Source organism: Pteronotus mesoamericanus, unplaced genomic scaffold (genome assembly GCF_021234165.1).
Source record: "Pteronotus mesoamericanus isolate MK-2021 breed Mesoamerican mustached bat unplaced genomic scaffold, CSHL_Meso_final contig_482, whole genome shotgun sequence".
NCBI lineage: Eukaryota > Metazoa > Chordata > Mammalia > Chiroptera > Mormoopidae > Pteronotus > Pteronotus mesoamericanus.
This window is the reverse complement of record NW_026555181.1, coordinates 145,156-170,003: the sequence shown is the minus strand read 5'-3', so window position 1 is coordinate 170,003 and position 24,848 is coordinate 145,156. Positions and strand designations below refer to the sequence as shown.

The window sequence follows — 24,848 nt, the reverse complement described above, 5'->3', positions numbered from 1 at the left end:
ATCCCACGCACCCTGATCCAAGACCTTACCCATTTGATAAGCTTTTAATTTTTTTACATCAGAAAATAATATAGAGCCAAGAATCCTCTGCGGCCCCCGCCAGCCAAGGAGGAGCCACTGCCGGGAGTCCCAGGGCCAGTGGGGCTAAGGCACAGTGGTGGGGGTGGTGGCCAGTCACAAGTATACAGGCTGCTCCTGGCCTGTGAGCAGGCGATAGGTGGTGGCTGGCATGGTCTTGATGTGGACCTGGGGGATGGGAAAGGAGGTGGGGGCTCAGGGTGGGCCTAGGCTAGTGGGAGGGCACCCCCAGTCCCACCCACTGCCCACGCACCTCAGTGTGGGCCTCGGTGAGCAGCTCAATGACACGGGCATGAGGTGTGGCCACCACACTCTGCCCATTGATCTCGATGATTCGGTGTCCCACGCGAACGCCCCCGCGCTCGGCGATGCCACCACGAAGGAGACTGCAGATCTGACGGCACAGGAAGGGGCCGTGTTGCTCAGGGGTGCACACTTAAAGCTGCCCACCCCCAACACAGTGCCCCGGGCTGGGGCCTCACAATGCCATCCTCCACGCAGAAGCCCAGCTGCTCGCGGGCATGTGGCCGGTGGATGATGGCTGTGGTGACCGGTGGGCAGTGGACGATGCTGAGGGTCACCAACGTCTGCGACTTTACCTCCTGTGCAGGACAAGGGCTGTTGGCCTAGCTGGGCCTTCAGGGGGCTGCTGGACCTCTTGGCAAGCTGCAGCCTCCTCTGGGCCTCAGTTTATCGCCCCGGAAAATGGAGATTTGGAGTCAAGGTTCTAGATTCTAGAAGACCCCTCAAGAAGCAGTTAAGAACACAGGTGGGAGTTGGATGGCCTCAGGGTTGGACCTGTGTGACCTCTTACCTCCCTGACTCCCTGGGCCTCAGTCTCCTTGTGGTAAAAAGCAAGTTTCTAGCAGTGTCTACCAGGCAGGGTTGTAAACACTCAGTAACATGCTGTGTGGACTGTGTCAGAACCACTCTTCTGACCTGGCCTCACCCCTGTGCCTCACTTTCCCTATTTGGGGAACAAGGATCAAGGCTCAAAAACACACTTACTGCTGAGGTCACCCTGGATGGGTGACACCCCCGCCCCCCAGCATCAGTCTCCCTAAGTGTAGAGGAGCTGGTAGGACGCTACCATGTCCCTAGTAGGCCGGGCCCGACAGACCTATCCAAAGAAGGTATTTCTGTGGCCTTGGGCACCCCTTCTCAGCTACGTGGAGAGGCAGGCCAGCCCCCCGGCCCCTGCCACCCAAGGACTCACGCGGACAGCAGCCTGGACACTGGCCAGGGGCAGCCCCACGAGGCTGGTCCCGTTGATGGCAGTAAGGCGGTCCCCGATGCTGAGGGCCCCTGAGCGCTCCGCAGGGCCCCCATGCAGCAGGTTGGCGATGACAGCCGTGGGCAGCAAGGAGCCCCAGCCTGACTCCACGAGGGCCACGCCCAAGCCCTCACCCCGGCGCTTCTCAATGACCACCTGGGAGAGGACATGGGTGGGACATGAGGGCCATCTGGTGGGGGACTGGCAGGGGGTTGCCCACCCACTTGCTCACCTCCCTGCAGTTCTCGCTGTTGGAAAAGTGGTCGAGGTCCCCGTTGTGGAGGTAGCCGGAGCCCGTGGCCCCCTGGCTTGACTGGGTGCCCACCTGGCGGGGGTCGATGCCGCTTTCCTGCAGGAACTGGCTATATGCCACAGCGAAGGCCTGGCCGATGGCCTGAGCAATGAGCTGGGCCTGTGGAGGACGGGCAGCATCTCCCTGGGGGCGGTACACCCTCCTCCTTCTGGTCCCCCAAATCTTCTGACGTCTCAGAGCCCAGCCCTCCCGCCCCACCTGGGACAAGATTCCCAGGAGCCAGTCTGTGTAGATTTTGGGGAAAGAGCCGCTGTCTTAGGAAATCTGTGGAGAGAGACAGGCCTGGGAGAGTGAAGGTTTTGGGGATTTGGCGCCAGTCTCACAGTCTTATGGAAAAGATGAATGTGTGGGACCTACTGGAGGGATGGAGACAGTTGCCATCACTGAGGACCAATGGGAGGACAGTGGGGCCAGGTGAGCTTTAGAGGAGGGTGGGGGCTGGTCTGAGTTCCCCTGCGCCGCAGGACACCCAGAGCCCGGCTGCTCACATCATCTGAGTGGAAAACGTGGCAGATCATCTTGTAGAGCCGGTGGCCGTGGGCCTGGGACGCTGGCCGCCGGGCCACTCGCCGCCGGGCCATGATCACCAGCACGCTGCCGATGTCGGCAATGTAGGAGATGGTCTGCAGGGCGTGGTCCATCATGGCCTCCTGGAGGAGGGGAAGATCAGGCCTGGGTAGGCTGCGGAAGCCTCAACAGAGGCCCCCATACCCCAGAGACCAGGCCTGGGTCCTGTACCTGGGAGTCGACCATCAGAACCTTAATCCTCTTGGTGGAGATAAAGAGGTCCACCTCCGTCATGGGCTGGGTCTCCCCATCAGGGGCCTGTGGGGGTGGGGTGGGAGGTGGAGGAACCCAAAGACCCGGCCTTTGCCCTATCAGGCTCCCAGGCCTTGGAGGGCCCAGTCCGCGGCCTGCCTGCCCATCAACCCACCCGCCAGCCCCTGGCTTCACCTTGATGCGGTCCACGGCCTCCTGGGCCTGTGCCATTCGAGTGCTGGGGGGTGGGTTCCGCTCGGACACCAGCTGGGTGGAGCCCAGGTATTTGGCTCCGAATATGACACCATCGCGGAGGTCTTCATGGTCACAGGGTCCTGATACTGAGGGCAAAAGTGGAGGCAGGTCAGCCCTCGAAAGCCCCGGCCAGGCTTGTCCACCCCTGTGGGTGTGGTCCAGGATCTTGGCTACGTGAAGTCTGGAACAGGGAGATCTACCCTCTTATGATCTGATACTGTTGACTCACATGCGTCTGCCCACTTTCCCAGGACTACCCCCACCAGCAGGAGACACAGCCCAGTAGCCTGGCCCTGTCTAAACCTGCCTGGCCTGGCATTCTAGAGCCAACTCTGTCCATGACTCAAGGATTTCCAGGCAGAAGGCCTAGTTCTAGGGGCTTCTGTGAGTCCAGAAGCACAGCTAGATCCAAAAACAGCACTAGTGCTGACACCTCCACCCTGTGTTTCTAGAATTCCATCGTTAGGCTAGAACCAGGTGGTCCCACTCCCATTTCTAAAACCTGCAACGCTACAGAAGTGTAGTCAATGCCACCCAATGGTTCTGGAATCCCCCCTGAATCAACCTAGAGGCAATTTGTTCTGCCCATTTTTCTAGAATTCTTCCCTATCCACCCAGGACTGTTGAAAACTCTATTCCACAGTCATAGAAGTGGCCACCCAAGGACAGACAACTATCTACATATCTAAAGCTCATGCCGTCCACAACCCTGGGTGGCTCTGATTTATGTCTCTAGAACTCCAACAAGTTCCAAACCACAGAATTCTGTCAGGGGTTCCAGAAACCTACATGACTCCAGAATCAGGCTTTTCTGCTCCATGATTCCAGAATTTCTTAATCACGATAGCATCAGGTAGCTCTTCTTACGGCTCTAGAGTTCCCTCAGTAATTCATGACCATAGATGCAGCCAGTGAATTACTTGAACATTTAGAAACAAACAGCTCTGGCCATGGTTCTAGACATGAGCTAGCCCAGAAGCACATAAAGCTTTGCCCGCATGGCTCCAGAATCCCCTGGGCAACATAAAACCAGATAGCTCTGCCAGTAGCTCTAGAATGTTCTAATCAATAGCGATTGCTTTTTGGTTTAGAATCACAGGTATAGGCCCCAGTGAACCTCATTTCTGTCTGTGAACTTAAACCACAGTTATCTCTGCCCATTGTCCTTCATGATCTAAGCATTTTGGAACAACAGACAACTCAGCTCTGGGGTTCCAGAACTGTACTATCTATCCAATATGGTAGCCACCAGGCCCATGTGGGCACTGTGCACTTGAAATGTGGCTGGTCTGGACTGAAATGTGCTGTAAGTACAAAATACACACTGGATTTTGAAGCTCTAATGTGAACAAAAAGTAAAATAATTGTAAAATGTTAAATATATGTTGAAACATTATTTTACATCTATTGGGCTAATTAAAATGTGTTATTAATGTTACCTGTTTATTTTTTTAACATGGATAACTAGAAAATTTCAAGTCACTTACGACTCATATTATTGTATGGCAGCACTCTACAACTTTGATGACTCCTCTAGAACTGTACAGCTCTTCCCAGTTCTAGAACACCTCCTGCTGGTCTACAGCCACAGACAAATTCTGTTCATTCTGTGGTTCTAGAACTTCCTGGTCCAAGTAGAACCAGACAGCTCTGTTTACGATTCTAGAACACTCTCATCAGCCTAGGTTCCTTTAATCTATAACCACAGGCACAATGCCACATTCTGGAACTCCCTAGGTGAGTCATAGCTCCACCCATGACTATAGAACATTCTTGGAACTGTAGGTCCAAACCATATGTTGCTCTTTTCACAACCGGAGAATTTGCTACAGCCTCAGGCTGAGACATACAGCCTCAGCTTTTGGGGAAAATTCTAGACTATTCCAGGCAACCAGAATTGGTGTTTCCAATGCCTATGGAGCAGAGCTTGGCAAACTTTCCTTTAAAAGGCCAAACAGTAAATTATTTTTTATTTTGTGAGCCAAGTGGTCTCTGTTGCAATACAAAAGCCACCATAAACAATATGTAAATGAATAGACATGATGGTGTCCCAATAAAACTTTATTTGTGGATACTGAAATTTGAGTTGCATATTATTTTCAAATGTCAAAAAATATTACTCTTTTGATTTTTTTCTAGCCATTTACAAATACAAAAATTATCATAGCTCACAAGACACCAGGACAGGCGGTGGACCACAGTTGGTCCACAGATGACAATTTGCCAACACCTGCTAGAATGGCATGCTACAAATGCCCAAGCCTGCCTTACTACCCTCTACTCATTCTAGAATGTTCCCAAGGCTGTCTTCTTCCAGAGCATCAGGAATTAACCTAAAACCATTCTCAGAGCCTCTCTAGAAGCGACTTCTTACTGGCAAACTTTGAGTCAGATATCAGGAGCCTGATTCAGACTATTCTGAAATCCCTAGGTTCCTGGGGCCAGGGCGGGCGGGACACTCACCCTCCTGTAGGGCAGGGTATGAAGCCACAGTCTCAGGGCTCTAAAAGAAGACAGAAGAGGGACAGAACTGAGTCCTCCTGGCTTGGCTCCTGGCAGCAGAGAAGGTCTTGGGGTTGGGACAGGCACTACCTGGGCACTGGCAGGTTGCTTTTCAGGAGCAATCAAAGGGACTGTCTCCAGCCAGGGTTCTGGGGAACTGCTTGAGCTCTTGCTGTCACGCTGCTCAGCAGAGGCTCCCTCTTCCCATTCTGAGGGGCCAGTATCCCCATTTGGATCTTCAGGGGGCTGCAACAGGCGAGGAGCAGGGTCTGGAGGCTCTTTGGGACAAGGCTGGGAAGGAGGACACTCCTCGAGGTGCAAAAGGCTTAGCAGATCGTCCCTGCCAGCCTCAGCAGACAGGAGCCCGTGGGCATCAGCCACGTCTTGGGAGGCCAGGCCGTGACCAGTGGCAATGTGCAGGGGGCAGGGGAGTCCATCCGGGGACAGGCCAACCAGATCACCCGGCAGAGCCTCAAACTGTTGCACCAGGTCCGGAATATTTGGCCCATCAAATTCCATCTGATTCAGGCTGCATGGGCCTCCTGGCACCGGGTCCCATTGGCAGTCAGGGGTGAGGTCCTGAGAGGGCACAGGTGTGTCCCTGGGCTCCTCCAAGTCCATGGCTGGAGGCCCTGGAAGGGGTTAGGGGCTTGTCAGGAATTCAATGCTTCGACTCCAGGCTTAGAATAGCATATGAAAGACATTCAAAGATGAGATTTCCTGTACCAACCTGGTGCCAGGCGCTAGCTAGGAACTGTTCACACAGAACACATAATTTAATCCCACCATACCCTGCAATGAAGGGTCTGCTATGCTACCCATTTTACAGATGAGGAAACAGAGGCATAGAATGAGCATTTTTAAGGCAGGGGCATCCTAGGCTCCAAACACCCAGGGATTACCCTGTACCTGTCACCCCCGACCTCTCCCCACTGCGGATCCTGTTGACTCCAGCCTTGACTCTTCCAAGTCTTCTTCTCCCGCGACGTGGCACACAGGTTGCAGACACACCCTTACAAACAGGTGCAGGTACCCAAGACGCCGGACTCAGAACCCAGCCTAAGACTTTGGACCCAGGACCTCAGATTTATTACTAGAAATCCAAGACACCAGAAAGCCGACCTAATCTGAACACCTTAATGCCACTCTCAACATGGACCCCAGACTCAGACCTGGACCTCAGACCCGGCCTGGAAACACAACTCGAGTCTAAAGCTACGAGTTAAGACCCCAATCCTTAGGCAGACCCAAGATTCAAGACTTCAGACCCGTAGCCTCAGGCGCCGGTCCCTGACCCCGCTCTGCCCTGCCGGGACACTCCCCAAAACGAGGTGGCCTCACCGCGCGACCCCTACGACTCCACATGCAGAGCCGGCAGGGTCTCCCCAGCTGAGGTCGCTCACCATTCCTGGCTAGGGGAGCCCGCAGATCTATCGGCGCGGGCACAGCTATCCGCTCTGCGCTCCCGGCCTATTGGGCATGCGCACCCTTACGGAGCCTGCTGGGAAATGTAGTTCTCCCAGCTGCCGAGCCGAGCGGGACCTCTAGGTGTCGGAATCCTTTGTTCGAATCCCGAGCTTCCATTTACGCAGCGTGGGAGCCTGGGCTGACCTCTGGACCCGTTTCCTTAACTGCAAAATGGGGTTAATAATCACTTCTGGTCTCCTGAGGCTATGGTAGTTATTCCAAGGAATGGCAAATGGGAGGATACAGGACTGGAAAATACTACAGGAGAATGATAGACGGTTTCTTTCCACTGCGGGATAACGGAAGCAGCGCCAGGACATGGACTTCCGTTTCGGCTTACTGTAGGGAGGTTAAATGGAGAGTCTTGATTTAACGTTTCCTCCCTAGGCCTCGGTTCCCTCAATTATAAACTTAATAATAATAGGAGGGATAATACCTTGCAGTTGTGAGGATTAAACAAAATTAAGCCAATTTAGGGTTTATCAATTGGGCCCTGGCTGGTGTGGCTCAGTGGATTGAGGGCCGACCTGTGAACCAAGGGATTGCTACTCATTCTATTCCCAATCAGGGTACTTGCCTGGGTTGTGGGCCGGGTCCCCAATCGGGGGCATGCAAGAGGCAACCACACATTTATGTTTCTCGCCCTCTCTCCTTCCCTTCCCCCCTGTCTAAAAATAAAATAAATAAAAATCTTTTTTAAAAAGGGTTTAGCAGTTGGGCTTGAATACGAGTCTAATAAGTGTTAGCTTTCTAATAACCTATAGGCTTGAGCTTTTTAAGTAACTTTTAGGCTTTGAGTAATTGAACATTGAATAGAATCAGGAATGTGTAAGGTGTGATCTTTAAATAAGTAACCGAAGAAGGGCAAGAAATCCATGAAACATTCTTTTAAATCGCCTCATACAGTAACTGGTATACCTATAAAAGTTTATATATCACAATGTATGCGTAAGGCTGGAATACTACATTTCCCAGGAATCTCTAGGAGCCACTGTCTCTCAAGCACCCTTAGGCCGCTGACGTTTCCTAAAACGTGTACGTGTAGGCAGCCGGCGTACGTCATGGCGGCCAGAAGTTTATTCGGGGCTATCCGGACCGGGGCCTGCTGGCGGGCTCGGGAATTCCCGGACCCTGCCGCTCCAGGAAGACTCTTTGTACGGAATTATGCTAAGAAACCTGGTGAGCTGGGCTAAGAAGGACCAGAATGAGAACAGTGAAGACATTGAGTAGTTTGTAGTGCGCAGGCGCTGGTTGGGGAGGCGGTTCTTAGAATCGAGGCGTAAGCGTAAAGAGGCAAATGTGTCTAGGTTTTACACGCGAGCGCCGTTTGAGGTACCTAACCTAGGGCGCGATTGGAGTCAGTGCGCAGGCGCCAGTCTGAAGCTGAGTGGCCGGTGACGAAGGTGTGGGTTACGCGAAATAAACGCGCTTCACTGCGCAGGCATGGGTTTGTTTTGAGGTGGGTGAGGGAGGTCAAGAACTCCAGTCCCAATCCTATTTCTGCCCTGAGATCACAGTGAGACCCTTGGCAGGCCGTCGCCAGAAATGTGAGGATGCATCGGGGTACATCTAAGGATTAACCACTTAAGCAAAACAAAAAGAAGGTTATTTCAATTTTATCTGGATACAGCCTTGCCTGATCTTTGTTGGAAGGAGGGAATTGACAAATAAATGTTAGGTCGTAGCATAGAAGCACTTTTTCTGTGAGGTAAACAGAAAGACTCGAAATAGAATTGAAAAGGATGGTCTCTCAGATCATCAGTATTGTTTAATTCAGTATTCACCTCCAACTTAAAATCATTTGAGTACAGCAGACAGAGCCCAGCCAGGGTCCGGGGCCATCCTGAGAGATGGGGCCGGCGGGGGGCGGGGGGACGGTGCAGGAAAGGAAGGCTGGCCTGTGAAGGGCTAAACCAAGCTGAACCTACTCTATCCCTGCCCCCCGCCCCTCCTCCCCAGTCATTAAGGGAGGCAAAGGCGGCAAAGGCGGCGTTGTGAGTGATGCCCTGAAGGACCCAGAGGTGTGCACAGACCCTGTCCAGCTTACTACTCATGCCATGGGTGTCAACATCTACAAGGAGGGCCAGGACGTGGTCCTGAAGCCGGATGCGGAGTACCCCGAGTGGTGAGTGGGCCAGGCTGGAAAGTGGGGAAAACCAGTGATGGGGTGAGGAGGAGCCTGGTTAATCAGAGCCTGAGGTTTCTGGGAGGACTTCCCTGGGGAGGTGATGCGTGAGTGAAGACCTGAGTGGGTGGAAGGCACTTCAATGGCAGAGGAAATAGCCAGTGCAGTGGCCCTGGGGCAGGACCACACTGGGTTTTTAGGGAAGGCGGTGGAGAGTAGGGGTAGATATGACAGGAAGGTCCTGAAGTGCAGTCCTGGCAGGGCCAGCGGGCTGCAGGCATTTGGATTTTGCTTTTGGCCCCAACAACATTAGTAGGACATGGAAGCCATTGGTATGTGCTGATCCATAAAGCTGGGGAAGATGCAGGAAGGTTGAGGGGGAGGAGAGAGGCTACAGGTGCACAGCATGGACAGTGGCCAGGAGGCAGGAGACAGCTTGGTGTGTGCCCACCTCAGACACCAGCACTCTTGAGATGGGGGTGTTCCCTTGTTCCAGAGCCAGAAGACTGGCTCAGGGAAGGTGAGGGACCACCGCGAGATCACACAGCCCCCCCAGACCCAGTCCTGCCAGTGCCTCTGTGCTGCCTCTGCCCAAAGCGCCTGCGCCCGGGAGTCATGGAGGGCTGCTGGGTGGCCCTGATCCCTGCCCACACCCCATCAGGCTGTTCCAGATGAATGTGGGCCCCCCGAAGAAGCTGGAGGAGTTGGACCCCGAGACCCGGGAGTACTGGCGGCTGCTGCGGAAACACAACATCTGGCGCCACAACCGGCTGAGCAAGAACCAAAAGTTTTAGTAGAGGCGGAGCCAGAGCACCCTGACCTGCCAAGGACCTCGCCAAGCCCCAGAGGAGGACCCCAGAGGGTCACGACACCTCCCCCGTCCTGCCCCACAGAAGACTTTATTTTCCTGGAGAAAACAGGCTTTTCCTTACCTGCATTCTGTGTGACCTTCACAGTGAGGCTGGATCAGGGTCCTGGGGACCAATAAAGACCTGTTAGGGTTGTCATTGGCAGGTCCTGGGTGTTACTGGGTGTTGTCTGATGTTGGGCCAGAGCAAAGTAGGGCAGGTGGCAGGGAGGTAGGCACCTCCTCAGATGCAGTGGTTCCTGGCGATTGGCTGGGCTCCTGTAGGTCCATCCTCACCTCCAGGCCTCAGTGGGGTTCTTGCCCTGATTCCTGGAATTCCTCCTTGCACTGCCCAAGTGGCCTCAACCTCTCAAGTGGGTTTTTCTAGCAAAACCCTTGGTTGGAAGGGACTCAAACCCAACTCAAGCTGTGTGGAGCAGAAAGAATTTGTGAGCTTTGGGAACTGAAGTACCCAGTGACTGATTTCGGGCATGGCTGGACCCAGATGCTTCGGTATTCAGCTACGTGGCTCTCCCTCTCTGGGTCCTTTTGACCCCCAGTAGGTAGTTCTCTAGGGCAGAGGTTGGCTCCAGGGCTCCTGGCTGACACCTGCCGCACCCAGGTCAGCAAGCGTAGCCAGATGGAAGGGACTTCCCTTTCCTTCTTGCCAAGGTCACAGGGGTTATCCTCATTGGTCACTCACTTGAAGGATGTCCAGGGACATGGGCCTACCAACCATCTTGTCCACCCCCACTGGTGCCCAGGTCTTAACAGAAAATGTGGGGTATCGTGAACATGACCCACAGCCCCAGGGAGGACCTCAGCTCTGGGTGGACCTAACTCCTGCCCTGCCTGGCTGGGAGGGAGGGGTTTTGAAGACAGGATCCCATGGACAAGGCCAGTGCCAGACTGGAGGAGGCTGGGGCTGGGGACTCACCAAGCAGTGCCTATAAGGTCCCACCCCAACCCTGCAGGCGCCAACTGGAGAGGTTGGGGTAGGGGTTGGGCACTACCCTCCAGGCCCCTGGGTCCATACACTGGCTGGGTGGGGTGGGGCCCCCACAGCTAATTCTGTTTGGTCCCAGGAAAATGAGAGCCTTTTTCTGCTTAGTAGGACTGTGCCTAGGGGATTGTCAAAACCCTGTCCTCCCAGGTGGCCCGCCCTGGGCAGGTGTCACATCCCGACCCTCCCTGACTCTGGGATAAACACCAAAGTTGTAACTACCACAGGCTGATCCGCCCCCATCACTGCCCTGCGCTCACCTCCCTTTCGCCCTCTCACTCTGTGCAGGGGTGTCCAACCTTTTGGCGTCTCTGGGCCACACATTACACAAACACTAACGAAAACTGATGAGCAACAAAAAGGTTTGAAGTAAATTTATAATTTTGTGTTGGGCTGCATGTGGCCTGCGGGTTGGACACCCCTGCTCCATGTGGCCCACGGGCTCCTTGATGTGCCTCCAATTCCCTGGCTGGGTCCTTCCCCAGGGCTTTTGCACCTGCTACCCCTGTTGCCAGGCCACCTCCATGAGGCCTCCCTAACTGCCATGTTAAATGGCAACACCTGCCCCACACACACGATTGCCCTTCCCTATGTTCTTTGCATTTACCACCAGCTGGCATTTTATATTTTAATTATTTTTTAATTTTGCATCTTGTCTCTCCCCCTGCAGTGGCAGCTTCATTAGGGCAGGGATTTTTGTCTGTTTACCGTTGTGTCCCTATTGCTTACTGGATAGATGGGTGAATGAATGAATTGGGGTGGACGGGACAAGTGCAGGCCTTGCCACCAAGGGCCACATACCACCCTCTCTGGGCTGGGAGACGGGACAGAGTCTGTGGTCAGTGGGGACATAAGCCACACTTTGAAACATGGAAGGAGCTGGGACAGACAACGTTCACCTGGTCACCCATTAGCTCTGGCCTGGGGCCCACCCGGGTGCAGCAGCTTCCAAAGCCAGCAGGGACCCAGCAGCGCCTGGGGCAGTGGAGTCAGGCAATGGGTGGGAAAAACAGTGCCACCCGCTGCTGGCTTTGGGGCCCCGGGAAATGCTTTCTACCTCGGCCGCAGTCACCTCGCTGTACACTGGGGCTGGCGGTGTGTCCGCCTCACCTGGTGGGCTCTGGCCAGGAGCACACCTGAAAGGAGGCAGCTGGGAGGGGGCTACTCTGCCTTCGTTTCTTGGGGAGGGAGGCCCTGAGAGGGGCAGCTCCGCTAGTGAAAGATTAGCAGGGATTTAGACTTACTCCCAGGATTACGGTTCTGGTGGCTCCCAATTACAGTCTTACAGTCCCAGAGCCTACAAATCTACCCACCCCCATTTGACAGATTTGGGCACTGAAGTCCCAGGAGGACAGAGACTTCCCCCAAGGCGACCCAGGATCCTGCCCCTTCTCCCTGGGAATCCTATGGCCACCTCCTTTCCACGACGGCCCCAGTCTCCCTGCAAGGCAGGGTGAGGTGGGGTGGGGGCCTGCCATGGGTAGCCGTGGACAGGGAGGGTGGGGGTGGGTAGCCTCTTGCCTCATTGATAGCCTGGCCTAGGTCTATCATCCCAGGTCCTTGGGACAGGCCAGAGAGGAAGGGCTGGGTAGGCACAGGCTCAAGCCGGTGGCCAGGCCCTGTCCAGAGCCTGTGCGTGCTCCTTGGCCAGTAGCCGAAGGGATGCCTCCTCCAGGGTGAAGCTTTCCACAAAGGCCGAACCAAGGGCATGAGGCCCAAAGGCTGGCTGCAGCCCCGGGGCCGGGCCTAGGAGGTGAGTGAAGCCTGGCCTGCCGGGTGGCCCGGGGCCCAGCCAGGACTCCAGGGGCAGGGGCATGGCTGGAGGGCAGGCAAATGGTAGTGCTGGGGCATCAGGAAGCCTTGGGGCTGCCACAGCCCCTGAGCTGGACTCCAGACGCTCCTGACGCCTCCACTTGGCTCGACGGTTCTGGAACCACACCTGGAAGCAGCAAGAGGGTCCTCTGAGTCCAAGGCCAGCGGGGAAGAGCGGCTCTTCCCCACTCCACTGCATCCCTCTCTGGGCCCCCCAGCCCTCCGGGTTCTGCCTGCTGTCTGACCTGACTCCCACCTGCTGCAGTGCCCACATGTTTTGTTATTCCACCTCAAGGCCACCTTGAGAGTAGAACCCTTGCGTCATGGCCCCCATCACCTCAACCCTTAAGTCTTTTCTGAATCTAATTCCTCCTCGCCATTCTCTTCAGCCAGACCCCTCAAGCTCCTCGGCCTCTCCCCTGGTCTCTCCTGGTCTCCATCATGAAGTGCAAGCCGCTCAGTTTGGTTTTCAAGGCTTCTCATGGGTTCTTTCTCAGCCCCATTTTCTGCCTCTCCTTCTGCCCATCTCTGACCCAACTCAGTGGAAACCACTCTAACTTAATCCTGCACATCCTTGCACATGCTGTTTGGATGCCTAGAAAAACACCCTTTCTTGCTGGTGAACTCCTATTCAGATGTCACAGCCTCAGTCCCGCATCTCCTCCTCCGAGTGACCTTCCCAGTTTTTCTTCTACCCATGCACTGGGAAGGTCCCTATCTGGCTCTAGCTTCCTGCCTAAGTCACTGAGGGGTGCCCTCACCTGCACGCGCACCTCCGGCAGGTGCACCTTGGCTGCCAGCTCCTCGCGGCTGTAAATGTCCGGGTAGTGGGAGGCCTCAAACGCCCGCTCCAGCTGGTGCAGCTGGTAGGTGGTGAAGGTGGTGCGGTTCCTCCGGTGCTTCTTCTTGGGGGCTTCCTCACAGGGTGCCGGCCCCCCACCCTCAGCCATGGGACCCTCGCCAGGGCTCAGGAACATGGCTCCTCCTCACCTTCACTGGCGGCACAGCAGCAGCACAGATGGTGGTGAGACAGCAGGAGGGACTGTTAGCTGGGGAGGGCAGGGGAGCCTGCTGGGTCCAGGGTAAGATGTGAAGGGGCTTTCCCCCGTGACATCCTGCATTCATTCTGCCTCCCCCAGTCTCTGTTGATCTCAGATTATCTCATTTTTTATCTCCCTGTCTCCACCCCCTCCTCCATTTCTTCTTTTTGTGTCTCTGTCCCCCAACCTCTATTTTCTCTTTCCCTCTGGAGCTCTCCCTGGCTGCCACTCTCTCCCTATACCTGTCTTTCTGTCTGATTGTCTCCCTCTGTGTCTAGGACCCCTAGGAAAGCAGGCTAGGACACTGCTCCCATGTAACACTTCCTTCCCACCAAGCCCTCTGCCCTAGTGGGCTCTCCGCACCTGCAGCCACCCCCTCGTTTTGCCCAACTGCCCAGGGCTCACCACTCCCAGCAGCCAGCCCCTCGTCAGCCCAGGTACCCACGGGGCTCCCACCGTAGCTGGCCCAGTGGCCGGCCCAGCCAGTGCCCAGGCAGTGGGGTTGGGCAGGGGCTGGGGGGGGTGAAGATTAGCACAAGGTGATTAACTGAGGTGGCCTCTCCCAAGTGGCTGCCCTGAGCCACCAAGGGAGGGCCAGGCTGGCGGAGGGCTGGGGGTTAAGGGGACACTGTTGACCTGGGTCCTCCTCCCCTTGCAGCTGGACACCAGCAAGGGCCTCCCCATCTCGGCCTGTTTTCCTGGCTGTAAAATGTGGACACCAGGACCTACCCCAGGGAGTTCTCCCTGGGACTTGATGAGGTGATTAGAAGAAAGCACTGCACAGTGATGGGCGTGGAGTGAGTGCTCAGCGAATGTCTGCTGTTGTTTTTATCAGTGGGGACACACAAAGCCCGTTAGATTCACAGATGTCAGCGGGGCTGGGTGCCGACCTGAGAGGCGAAGGCAGTTTTAGGTGGCTCCTCTGGATGCTGAACAGGGCCCGGCAGAGGCTGCATTTTAGCTAAGTTTTGAGGTGTGAATAAACACTGAGCACTTACCACATACCAGTGAACAAAACAGACACAAATCTTGGAAATGACGTTCTGGCTGGGGAGACAGGCAGCAACTATGTAGGTAAAATGCAGTGTCAGGTGGTCAGAGATCTAGTAAGAAAACTCAAAGCAGGGAAGGGAAGGGGGCAGGCAAGGGGGACTTGCTTTTTTAAGGAAAGTGATCAGAATGGGGGACAGAGGGCAAGGCTGCAAATTCTGAACAAGGTTTGGGTATGAAGGGGAAGGTACTAGGGAACCATGGGAGGTGGTGGAGCAGGGAAGGGACGCAGCCAGATGGTATTTTGGAAGAGTACATACTGTGAGCAAGTTGGGAGGCCAGGAGACAAGAGTAAGGGTAGTGGGGATGCAGGGAGTAGGGAGAGCGGGGTAGGAAATCCTAAGGTGGGAATTTGGGGAGGCAGGGGGAGAGATCCTTGTTTTGGGGACCGGGGGGGGGGGGGGATGATGGGATTGTCACAGAAGCGGTGGCCCGAGAGCTGGAGCAGGATCTAGGGGAAGACTAAGGCTTGTTTGCTAACCCCCCCCGGCCCCCCTGCAATCCAAGAAGCCTGGTGGCTTGGTCCGGGAGTGCCCTGAAAACCAAGAGGAGGGGGCTGGGGGTGAGGGGCCACGGGGAGGCCTGAAAACCGGTTGCCAGATTTAGCGGAGGGAGGTTGTCCAGGTGGAGGAGACCCGGGTCCTCAGATGGCCTAGGGAGTGAGTACAAGAGAAAGTAGAAATAGATCCTTCTGGAATGTTGACTTTGTAGGGAGAGAGACACAGATGGAGAAAGAGACAGACAGTGTCAGGCACCCCCCCCCCCCCCACCCAGAAAAGGTGTGACTAGGCCCTTGAGGAATCAGGTGCAGCTGCAGGGACCAGCAGCCGTGGAGAAGGGGCCCGCTGGGGCTCCCCTGTCCCGCGAGGGAGGGCTGAGGTCCGGAGGCAGGGGGAGGCCCCACATGTCCTGAGCCCCTGCTGGAGGGGCAGCTAGTGTTTCCTGGGCCCTTCCAGGCCTCAGCTGCCCCATCTGTAAGACGGGCTCTGTGGGGCAGGCACGTAATTCCCCTAATTGCTTCATCAATTCAAAACGTTAAAAAGCTGCTCAGTTCTCAGGCCCCAATTAGCTAATTGGCCCCGCAGGTTAAGAAGCCGCAGAAGGGATCCAGGTCAGGTGCAGGGGGCTTTCAAGGTTTAGCAGGATGTGGCCAAAGGTACAGATGCTCTGTCAGCTTAAGAGGGCCAGATCAGGGGCAGGGTGGGGCCGGACCCAGGGACAGGCAGCCCTGGATTAGTTGGTGGGGGTTTGTCTCTCCAGACTCCTCCCCTTCATTGCTCCCCCAGGAAGAATCACTGGCCCCCTTGAGGTGCTGTGCGGACACTGAGGCCAGAAGGCGGGCCAGGCTTCGGGAGGCACTTCAGGAGGTCATTGTGACCTTGGGGCATTTGTCTAGCTCAGGCGCAGCTCAGGCAGGGTGGGTCAGCAGGGGTGATAGGGTGTGCTGGGGCCTGGTGTCCCCTCCCCAGCTTGGCAGGTCCTGGGGTGGGCAGCATCCAGCCTGGCCCAAGACCCCTCCAGGCACCCTGGATGGGAATATTGGCTGAGATGGGGCGGCTGACAGTCACAGCAATACAACACCAGCTCTGTGTGCTCGGCCCTTCACTCCCCGCTCTCTGGGTCCTTACAGCCTCCGCCCCGCCCTGCCTCACCAAGATGCCTGCTAACAGAGAAGCCTGGTGGGCCCAGGAAGGGGGACCAACTCCCCTAGTTTGCCTGAGGTGCCCTGGGGCCACACAGGTAGGGGGCCAGTGAGAATTCAAACCTGGGAGCAAGCCCGGAGTCAAGCCCCCTCACCAGACTGGACAAGAGGGACAGGGCCTTGAACAGGCTGCTCAGGGGGCTTTTATTTTTTTAACCCTCACCCGAAAATACATGTGTTTTTTGTCTTTTTTTTTGAGAGAGAGAAAGGGAGAAACACTGATGTGAGAAACATCCATTGGTGGCCTCCCATGTGTGTCCCAACCGGAGATCAAACCCACGACCTAGGTATGTGCCCTGACTAGGGATCGAACCCACAACCTTTTGGCACATAAGATGATGCTCCAACCAAGTTAGCCACCTGGCCAGAGCTCAGCTGGCTTTCCTTGAGTCTCCTCTGGAGGCACTGGGTCAAACTGTTGGGTTGTGCCTCCAGAGGAGACTCAAAAAAAGCCACAAGCTGGAGAATGTGGGTGGCCGCACTGGAACATCCCCAGGCCGGGACACAGCTGCAGTGGCAGACCCTCCCTGGGCTCCTATATACCTGCTCTGAAGGACAAGTCTCCCATGATCCTTTGAGTCCAAGGGTTGGGCACCCACCCCAGGGTTGAAACTTTGAGGGTTGAATGTAGCACCCACAGATGGACCAAAGCAGGGACCTGTGGGTGATGGCAAGTGGGTCCACAGGACGGCTGTGATGCCTGGCCTGGAGTCTCCCGGTTCCATCCCAGGGGTCGGTATCCCCACAGTGGCCGCCAGCGCGTCATAGCTGGGCAGATGACTGGCAGGCGGATTGTCCAGAGCTGAGTGATGGGCGGCAGCGCGGGCCACCGGGGCTGAGAGGATGTCGGGGCTCGCAGAGAGTGACTCAGACGCCCACAGGTCTTGGAACCAGTCTTTATGGGTGCACCAGTCCTCCCCAGGTCTGTGGTGTCCGGGGGCTGCCCCGAGCCCCCCAGAGAACTTGCTTCTGTGCTGTGAGCCAGGTGGGCAGCTTGCTGGCCCTGACCCTCCTTAGGCCTGCCTGTGCCCCCACCCTGAGCCCCCTACTCCCTCGATCTTCTGGGGCCCATGGCCCCAGGTAGGGTCAAGGCTCTTGGGCACAGGGCAAGGTGGAGCCATCAGCGTCCTGCCTTTCAACGTGGCCAGTGGCACCCATGCTGCGTAGCTCCCGGGCCAGCTTCTCGGCCAGTTTTCGAAAGGGTGGCCGGCGGGTGGGCTCCGCCTCCCAGCAGCTGCTCATGAGTGTGTGGACAGCGCCCGGGCAGTCCTCAGGGGGTTCCATGCGATACCCCTTCTCCACAGCCTCTGTTACCTCCTTCAGTGACTGCAGGCAGAGGACACACCAGTATGGGCTGGGGTTCAGGACCACCGTCCCAGACTCAGTGCCTCCCCCACCCAGACCACGCTCACCATCTTGGGGTACGGAGCACGGCCATACGAGAAGACCTCCCACAGCAGCACCCCGAAACTCCAGACATCGGACTTGCTGGAGAATTTCTGTGGGGCCCAAGACCAAGGTGAGGAGGGACCCTTCAGGGTTTCAGCTCCAGTCCCTGATTCCTCCAGGAAGTGCCCCTGGATTGACCTTCACTCTCTGGTCCCTTCCTAAAAGACTCCATTCCCTGAGACCATGCCCCCTCTACTGAGTGGAGCTCAGACTCAGTGCAGGGAGGAGGATGGTTTTTCTCGCCCTCAGCACTGAGCCCAGAAATGGGGAAACTCAGGCCCTGACCGACTCACACACAGGAGAGACATGATGGGTGCTAAAAAGAACAACTATGGGCCAAATAGTGGGAAGGCAGAGCCATTTCCTTTGGAGGTTCAGAGAGGTCAAGACACATCACACAGTGGAGCTGAGGCTCCAAGGTCCCAAGGCCAGAGGGGCACTCACCCCATGTTTGAGTGCCTCGGGCGCTGTCCACTTGACTGGCAGCCGGCTGGAGTCCAGCCCCTTCCGCTCAGCTTTGGCCAGGCCAAAGTCGCTGACCTTGGCCACCAGGTCCTCAGAGATGAGGATGTTGCGGGCAGCAAGGTCTCGATGCACCAGCTTCTTGCTCTCCAGGTACTCCATGCCCTCGGCCACATGCCTGGGGAGGGGGAGGGGACGGGGGTTCCAGTGGCCAGATCGAAAACTCCCAAGGCCAGGCTCCTTTCTGTTCTGTGCCTTGGTTTCCCCTTGACCTTGGAAAATTGCCTCCCCGCCCCCCAAGGACCCCACTCACAGGGAAAACTGCAGAAGCTGTGGGGTGTTTACAAGGGCCCGGCCCCGAGTCCGTAGAAAATTCACCAGGTTGCCCTGTGGTGGGGGTGGAACACGGGGCTAGGGTTCAAGGCTTCTTGGCTGCCTCCCCAAGCCCCGCCTGCACCTTGGCCTCACTGTACCTTGCTCACGTGCTCCATGACGATGTAGAGCCCCTGGTGCAGAATCACACCCAGCAGACGCACCAGGTTCTTATGCTGCATCTTCCTGTGGGGGACAGGTCGGGGGTGAAGGCACAGCCAGAACCCCCTGCCCCAGTGCGCCTGACCCCTACCAAGGACTCACGTCATGACCGCTGTCTCATCCAGGAAGGCCTGGGCTGTCACGTCACACTTGATGTTCTTCACAGCCACCTTCTGGCCCAGGTACTCGCCCTGCATGACCGCTGAGGGGTGGGATGGAGGCGAGGACCCAACAGAGATGGGGACAGACATGGGGACACACCCACTCACATTGACTCCATGTACGCCGACACAGCCTGTGTTCCCCAGGCCTGGAAACCCCCTTGCCCATACATGCTCCAAACCCCAGATCAAAGAAAGTCTAGGCGTCTGTAAACTCTGGTCCTAGGGCCAAATCCAGTCGCACTATGTATTTTTGCAAGGTCCATGAGCTGAAAGTGGTCTTTACATTCTTTTTTTTTAATCCTCACCTGAGGATATGTTTATTATTATTATTTTAAACTTTTTAAAATAAATACTGTATTTATTTTTAGAGAGAGAGGAAGGGAGGAAGGGAAACATCCATGAATATTTGCCTCTTGAGCGCCCTCTACTGGGGACCTGGCCTGCAACCCAGGCATGTGCCTGACTAGGCATCCAACTGGCAACCCTTTGGTTCGCAGGCCGGCACTCAATCCACTGAGCCACACCAGCCAGGAGAATTTATTGATTTTAGAGAGACAGGAAGGGAGAGAGAGAGAAACATCAATCGGCTGCCTCCCATATACACCCCAACTGAGGTTCAAATCTGCAACGTAGGCATGTGCCCTGCCTGGGCATTGAAACACAACCCTTTGGTGTATGAGGTGATGCTCCAATAAACTGAGCCATCCAGCAGGGCAGTTTTTATATTCTTAAATGGTTTTTTAAAAAATCAAAAGATTGTTATGTCACAACACATGAAAATTATAGAAAATATAAAATTCAGTGTCCACAAAGTTCTATTGGCACACAGCCACGGCCACTGGCTTACCCATTGTCCGGGGCTACTTTCCTGTTACATACACAGAACTGAGCAGATGGGACAGACTGGCCTGTAAGGCCAAAAATATTTGCACTTCAGCTCCTAACAGAGAAACACAGCAGATCTAAGTCCCAGAGCCTTCCAGAACAATCATTTCAGGAAATGGCATTCCGAGCAGAGACACCAACATATGCAAGATCCTGGAAGTGTGAGGGACTCACACTCACTGGATGCCTGACTGAGTTAATTTGCTCCTTATAACAGCTGTTGTCCACCCCCTTTCACAGAGGAGGAAACTGAGGCTCACAGAGAGGAATGGGTTGTCTTTAGCCACCTACCAAGTAGGTATTAAATATGGATGTGAATTCACCTCAGTGACTCCAGATCCTGACCAACATGCACCCCCACTTCTTTCAGCCCCCCAGTCTATGCCCCTACTCACCTCCAAACTCCCCCTCTCCGATCTGTGCTCCCAAGGTCAAATACTGCAGGTTCAGTAACCAGCCAGCTGTGGGCAAAGGCCTGGGTCAGAGCGGTAACAGGCTTTCCCAGCACCGCCACCCCCCCACCCTGCTCCAGGGTGCCACATGGAGAGACCAGGTGGTGTCTCCCACAGCACCCAGCTGTGGGCACACATTCAGGGGGCCGCTGCTCCCAACAAGGGTCCAAGGGCTTGTCTGACACACCCCAGTCCTGGTACCGGTTATCATGAGGTCGAAGGCAACGGAGCCTGCCCCTTCAGGGCTGCCACCAAATACCCCGAGGGCTCTTCCTCTTACAGGCCTTTACCTCTGGCCTCCCAGGGAAACACACACACAGAAAAAAATACAATGGACATAGAGACCAGTAAAGCTTCTGAAACCTTTAGGAAACTTGCAGTGCTCTAAGTCATAACCTGCTATGACCTCCCTGACCCCTTGTTGCAAGTGGGCCAGTGTTCTCCCTCGCCTTCTCCTCTAGCAGGCTCTGTACCTATCTAAATTAGGTACAATCAGGCATGGTGACACCAGCCTCCACTCAGGTGCCATCCCCAAGATGTCCAGGTTTTCCCAGGAGAGACACATGCTTTCAAGGAGGCAGCCACAATCATCAGGTTCAAAAGACTGGAGGGGTGGCTATGGTTGGGGGCCTTTGCTTTGGGACTTGAGTACTGAGGATTTCACTGCAAGGAGGCTGGAAAAACCTCTCAGGTGAGAGGAAAAGAATGCACAACAGAATGAAAACATGAGAGGAAATGAGTCACAACCAAGGAGACCTGTGTGAATGGAGGAGGGGCCCTGTAGAAGAGGCAGGAAAGAAGTTCCTGGCCACAAGGGGAGGTTCTGGAAAGCAGGGGGGCTGCAGGGCGTCCCTCCTTAATGCAGGGGAACAATGTGGGTGGGCTTCCAAAGTAGAAAGTTGCCTTTTGGGGCAGAGGAGCAGAGGTCAGGAGGAAGGGGAACTGCCCCCTGGAAGCAGATGGTCTGATGAGAGGGTCTGAGACCAGGCGGGAGAAGGCATGAAGGGGATGTGGGAGGGTGGGCGGGCCGAGGTTTGGGCCAGGTTTCCGGCTCAGGTGGCAGGGCGGACAGTGGGGACAAGAAAGAAGCACTAAATTTTGGGCTGATTGGTGTCCATGGGTATCCTTGCCCGAGGTGCTCCGGCCTTGGCCATGTGCCAAACCCTGAGGCCCTCCCTCCCCAGGTGGGGCGAGCACAAGCAGAGAGGGCGTGGGCTCCTACCCTTGGCCAGCTCCTCCTCTGCTGACTTGGTCCCCTGCTTCCTCTTGGGTTTCACAAGTTTCGTGCAAATGGCCCCCTTGTCCTTGCTGTAATGCTGCAGAGTGGGGCGGATATGGCTGTGAGTCGGACCCCTTCAAGGAAGGTCACCCCTGAATCCCTTCCCCTCCCTGGTGGTGGGCTCTGGATGGGGTGGGCACGAGCTGGTAAGGAGAGGGGTTCGGTTCCCACAGGATGTGCTGGGCTGGTCCCCATGAGAATGGGAAAGGACGCGGGCTGGGGCAAAGAAGGGAGGAGGGGGCAGTCTCCGGATTGGCGTCGACGTGGAGGTTCCTAGAGGTGCCTGAAGGAGCCACCTAGTTCCTGGTAGTAGGACCCAGAGGGCTCATGGTTGGTGGTCCATGGAGACCAGCTCCTTTTCTGCACTGGGGAGCATGTGGCTCTGTGGGTCCCCATGTCCCTACAGCTGCTAGGGTAGGTAGGGGCCTGGGAAACATGCAGCTCTGGGGTCCAGGTGCACCTCCACCATATCCATGAGGTTGCAAAAGCAGATGGCTTCATCTATGGTCAGGTGGCCGTCGCGGTGCAGCACACGGTAGTGGAATACTTCGCGCAGGAAGCTCACACACAGCACATAGTCACCAGGGTGCCGAACCGACTCCCGCACCAGGAACAGCCCATCCTCTGGCGGCTGCAGCAGCTGCACTGCTTCCTGGCCAGAGATCTTCCCGTGGAACCACCTGAAGTGGCGGGAGGGCGGGTTGGGCCAGGCTGGCGGAGCCCTCCTGAGCCCTCCTGAGCCCTCATCCCAGGGCTCACCCCACAACTCACGGCATGAGGCTGAGCTTGGAGTCAGCTGAGAGGGCTTCGCGTTCCCGAAGCGCACCAGCCGCCAGCAGCCCCTCCTGCCCGCTGGCGTGGTGCTTGGCTCGGTACCAGCTCTTGCTCTGCCAGGGAGGGAGCCATGGGTCGGTATGGTGGGGGGAGGGGTATTCCTGGCAGAGTCCCATCCCCAAATACACCCAGGCCCTCAGGCCACAGCTCACCTCACACGCCTCCAAGATAGTGACCACATCGCCCTTGCGGAAGGCCAGCTCTCCGGGCTTTGGGCGTGTGTGCTCACACTTGGTGATGCACTGGGTGCCTGGGGCCCAGCGCCTCTGTGTGGGAGGCATGGGGGAGAGGGGCAAAGGGGGCATGAAGGGGATGCCCCCCAAGAGGCAGGTTGGATTGAGACAGAGAAAAGACAAGAAAGGGGGAGAAGAGGAGAGAGGGCACGGAAGGGAGCAGCCAGCAGAGAGAGATTAGTCACAGACAGAAGGCACTCAGAATAGAAGGTCAGGAGGGAAAGGTGGAAGAGACGCAACAGTGAAAGACAGCGAAAGGCCGAAGACACCAGCTAAAGGGGAGCTGGGCCAGAGCATTACGCCCCACCTCCCACGGAGCTGAGGTCCTGCGGGCATGGACTGAGCTGAGGAGGACCAGGGACACAGGAGCCCAGGCTGGGGGTACTCACTGTGGGCATACTGGCCGGATGGGCAGGGGTGCCAGGCGTGGAGAAGGCGAAGGATCACCTGGGGAGGGGCAGAGACCAGCTGGAGAGCACAGATTCAGGCCAGGCTAGGGGGCCATTGTACCACTTCCAGCCCAGGCCAGGTGGAGGCGACAGCCAGGGGCATCCCAGGGGGAGTCCTAGACAGCGGTTCTCCAAGCCCCCTTGGGAAGGTGGCCTTTAGCTGGGGGAGTTCCTTGGAAGCTATGAAACATCGGTGAGGAAACCACAGAGCCTGCCCCACCATTGTTCCCAAAAGGAAACTGAGGACTAAAATGGACACAGATCAAGTGGCCTCAGGCTGGAGAGGCAGGAGGGGCCTGACTCAGGCCCCAGTAGCCCACACGGCACATGGGGAGCTTGGTGCCACTTAATCAAGCCTTGTTCTTCCTCTTTTTTTGGTGAGTAGGCAGGAGCAGGACAAATACAGAATGACTCAAGGTCATTCCCAAGAAACTCTGACCCTATAGTGGGACAGTGCAGCCCTGCTGGGCTCATCTGGCTGGCTAGCTGAACCTCTCTAGTCACCCCCACCCCACCGCAGGACAGACACACAAGTCCTTAATCGCTGCTTGGGTGGGGACTTTCTGACCCCCGGCCTCCCCAACTGACCCCACCACAGGTGGCTGGGCAGTGGGGCTTGTTCTGGGGTGAGTCTCTGCTCCTCCTGTGTGTGCCCTCACAAATTCCCAGCCCTACGTGTGCTCACACGCATACCGATCCATGTACACATGAGCACACAGAGAAACACATGGGGCTTGGACACAGGTGGACACAGGTACCCACAGGCACGCAGGTATGCAAGCAAAGGCACGTCCCCCTAGAGACAGGTGTGCACATGCGTCTACAAGTATGTACACACACGCACAGGTGCTCAGACATCTGGAAACATATCCATCCCCCTCCCAACACATACACAACCACACTTGAACACCTGGGAGCTATACGCTGGGCCACCCGGCTATGCAGAGCTACACGCAGGGCCGCGCACACGCATCTCAGTCACAGGCGCACATCACTCCACGTGTACGCGCGGGTACACACACCCAGGGACTCGCAGACGCGCACACCTCCCGCCCAGGAAAATACCCCCCACCCGCGCCTGAAAGCCCTTAACCATCCCCGCCCCAGCCTCGTATCCGCCGCCGCGCGCGTACACTAGTGCGCACACCAGCTCCTCTCACGCATGCCAGAGCCTCCACGGAGCCCTCCGGTTCTCAATGCCCCGCGTTCTCTCTCCACATTCCCGCTGCCCGCTCACCTGCTCAGGGGGCGTCTCCGGGCCGCGCTCCCCACCCGCCCCCAGGAGGGCCCCCCGCGCGCTGGCTGCGCACCCCGAGGCGGCCACGGCTGCACAACTTGGAGCAAGTTCCTCCGTTTCATCATTTTGGGCGGGGGGAGGTGGTTTGGGGTGGAGGGAGCGGGAGACGCCGCGGCCTGGCAGGCCCTCGCGGGTCCTAGCGCCGGTCGCACTGCGGTCTGCTCTGCGCGCCGCCGCCGGCCCCTCCCCGCCCCGCCTCCGCAGTTCCCTCCCCTCCCTTGTAGCCGGGGTGGGTAGCTGGAGGCGCTCAGGGGCTCCACGCCACTTCCTGGCCTGGAGCCTCGAGGCGCGCACAGCGCCCCCCATCCCATCCCGGGAGGCTGAGGCCTTGGAGGGTGGAGCAGGGGCTTCAGCGAGCGAGGGAAGGGGGGTGAGTGAGCTGCCTGTCGGGGAGGTAAGCAAGCCGCTGAGCCCAGATGACACAGTGGACCCTCTGACTCGGCACTCCGATGCCCTCATTCAGCTTCTCTGCCAACAAGGGCTCATTTAATTAATTACCTATTGCTGTAGAGGGCTGTTGGTGCCAGGTGCAAAGAAAGCACCCCAAATATGTTCACCGCTATATTGGTACCGTCATCATCACC

General features: G+C 56.5%; 4 protein-coding genes across 7 annotated transcripts; 1 reads left to right on the top strand and 3 right to left on the bottom strand.

Annotated features, from left to right (window-relative positions):
* On the bottom strand, positions 1 to 6,655 carry APBA3 (amyloid beta precursor protein binding family A member 3). 3 transcript variants are annotated; one of them, XM_054578053.1, is made up of 12 exons: positions 6,522 to 6,655; positions 6,090 to 6,192; positions 5,271 to 5,812; positions 5,142 to 5,181; positions 2,619 to 2,764; positions 2,403 to 2,489; positions 2,153 to 2,314; positions 1,584 to 1,763; positions 1,295 to 1,507; positions 561 to 680; positions 332 to 472; positions 1 to 246 (listed from the first exon to the last, which is right to left on the bottom strand). In XM_054578053.1, exons 1-12 carry the CDS (start codon positions 6,543 to 6,545, stop codon positions 175 to 177), a joined length of 1,830 nt encoding a protein of 609 aa, XP_054434028.1. In that variant the 5' UTR covers positions 6,546 to 6,655; the 3' UTR covers positions 1 to 174. The 3 variants fall into 3 exon arrangements, with proteins under 3 accessions (XP_054434028.1, XP_054434030.1, XP_054434029.1); XM_054578055.1 differs by lacking the exon at positions 6,090 to 6,192; XM_054578054.1 differs by lacking the exon at positions 6,090 to 6,192 and having other exon boundaries at positions 6,584 to 6,655.
* Positions 6,656 to 7,688: 1,033 nt separating this feature from the next.
* Positions 7,689 to 9,778, top strand: MRPL54 (mitochondrial ribosomal protein L54). The gene is made up of 3 exons (XM_054578056.1): positions 7,689 to 7,826; positions 8,607 to 8,772; positions 9,434 to 9,778. The coding sequence occupies exons 1-3, from the start codon at positions 7,709 to 7,711 to the stop codon at positions 9,564 to 9,566; spliced, it is 417 nt and encodes a 138-aa protein (XP_054434031.1). The 5' UTR covers positions 7,689 to 7,708; the 3' UTR covers positions 9,567 to 9,778.
* Positions 9,779 to 12,222: 2,444 nt separating this feature from the next.
* RAX2 (retina and anterior neural fold homeobox 2) lies at positions 12,223 to 13,411 on the bottom strand. The gene is made up of 2 exons (XM_054578040.1): positions 13,196 to 13,411; positions 12,223 to 12,561 (listed from the first exon to the last, which is right to left on the bottom strand). The coding sequence occupies exons 1-2, from the start codon at positions 13,409 to 13,411 to the stop codon at positions 12,223 to 12,225; spliced, it is 555 nt and encodes a 184-aa protein (XP_054434015.1).
* A 2,958-nt stretch (positions 13,412 to 16,369) lies between these two features.
* Positions 16,370 to 24,272, bottom strand: MATK (megakaryocyte-associated tyrosine kinase). 2 transcript variants are annotated; one of them, XM_054578039.1, is made up of 13 exons: positions 24,205 to 24,272; positions 22,908 to 22,965; positions 22,438 to 22,551; positions 22,223 to 22,338; positions 21,912 to 22,131; positions 21,395 to 21,488; positions 20,116 to 20,181; positions 18,774 to 18,873; positions 18,611 to 18,695; positions 18,451 to 18,524; positions 18,120 to 18,315; positions 17,639 to 17,725; positions 16,370 to 17,552 (listed from the first exon to the last, which is right to left on the bottom strand). In XM_054578039.1, the coding sequence occupies exons 2-13, from the start codon at positions 22,914 to 22,916 to the stop codon at positions 17,313 to 17,315; spliced, it is 1,401 nt and encodes a 466-aa protein (XP_054434014.1). In that variant the 5' UTR covers positions 22,917 to 22,965; positions 24,205 to 24,272; the 3' UTR covers positions 16,370 to 17,312. The 2 variants fall into 2 exon arrangements, with proteins under 2 accessions (XP_054434014.1, XP_054434013.1); XM_054578038.1 differs by lacking the exons at positions 22,908 to 22,965; positions 24,205 to 24,272 and having other exon boundaries at positions 22,438 to 22,623.
* Between the last annotated feature and the right edge of the window lie 576 nt (positions 24,273 to 24,848).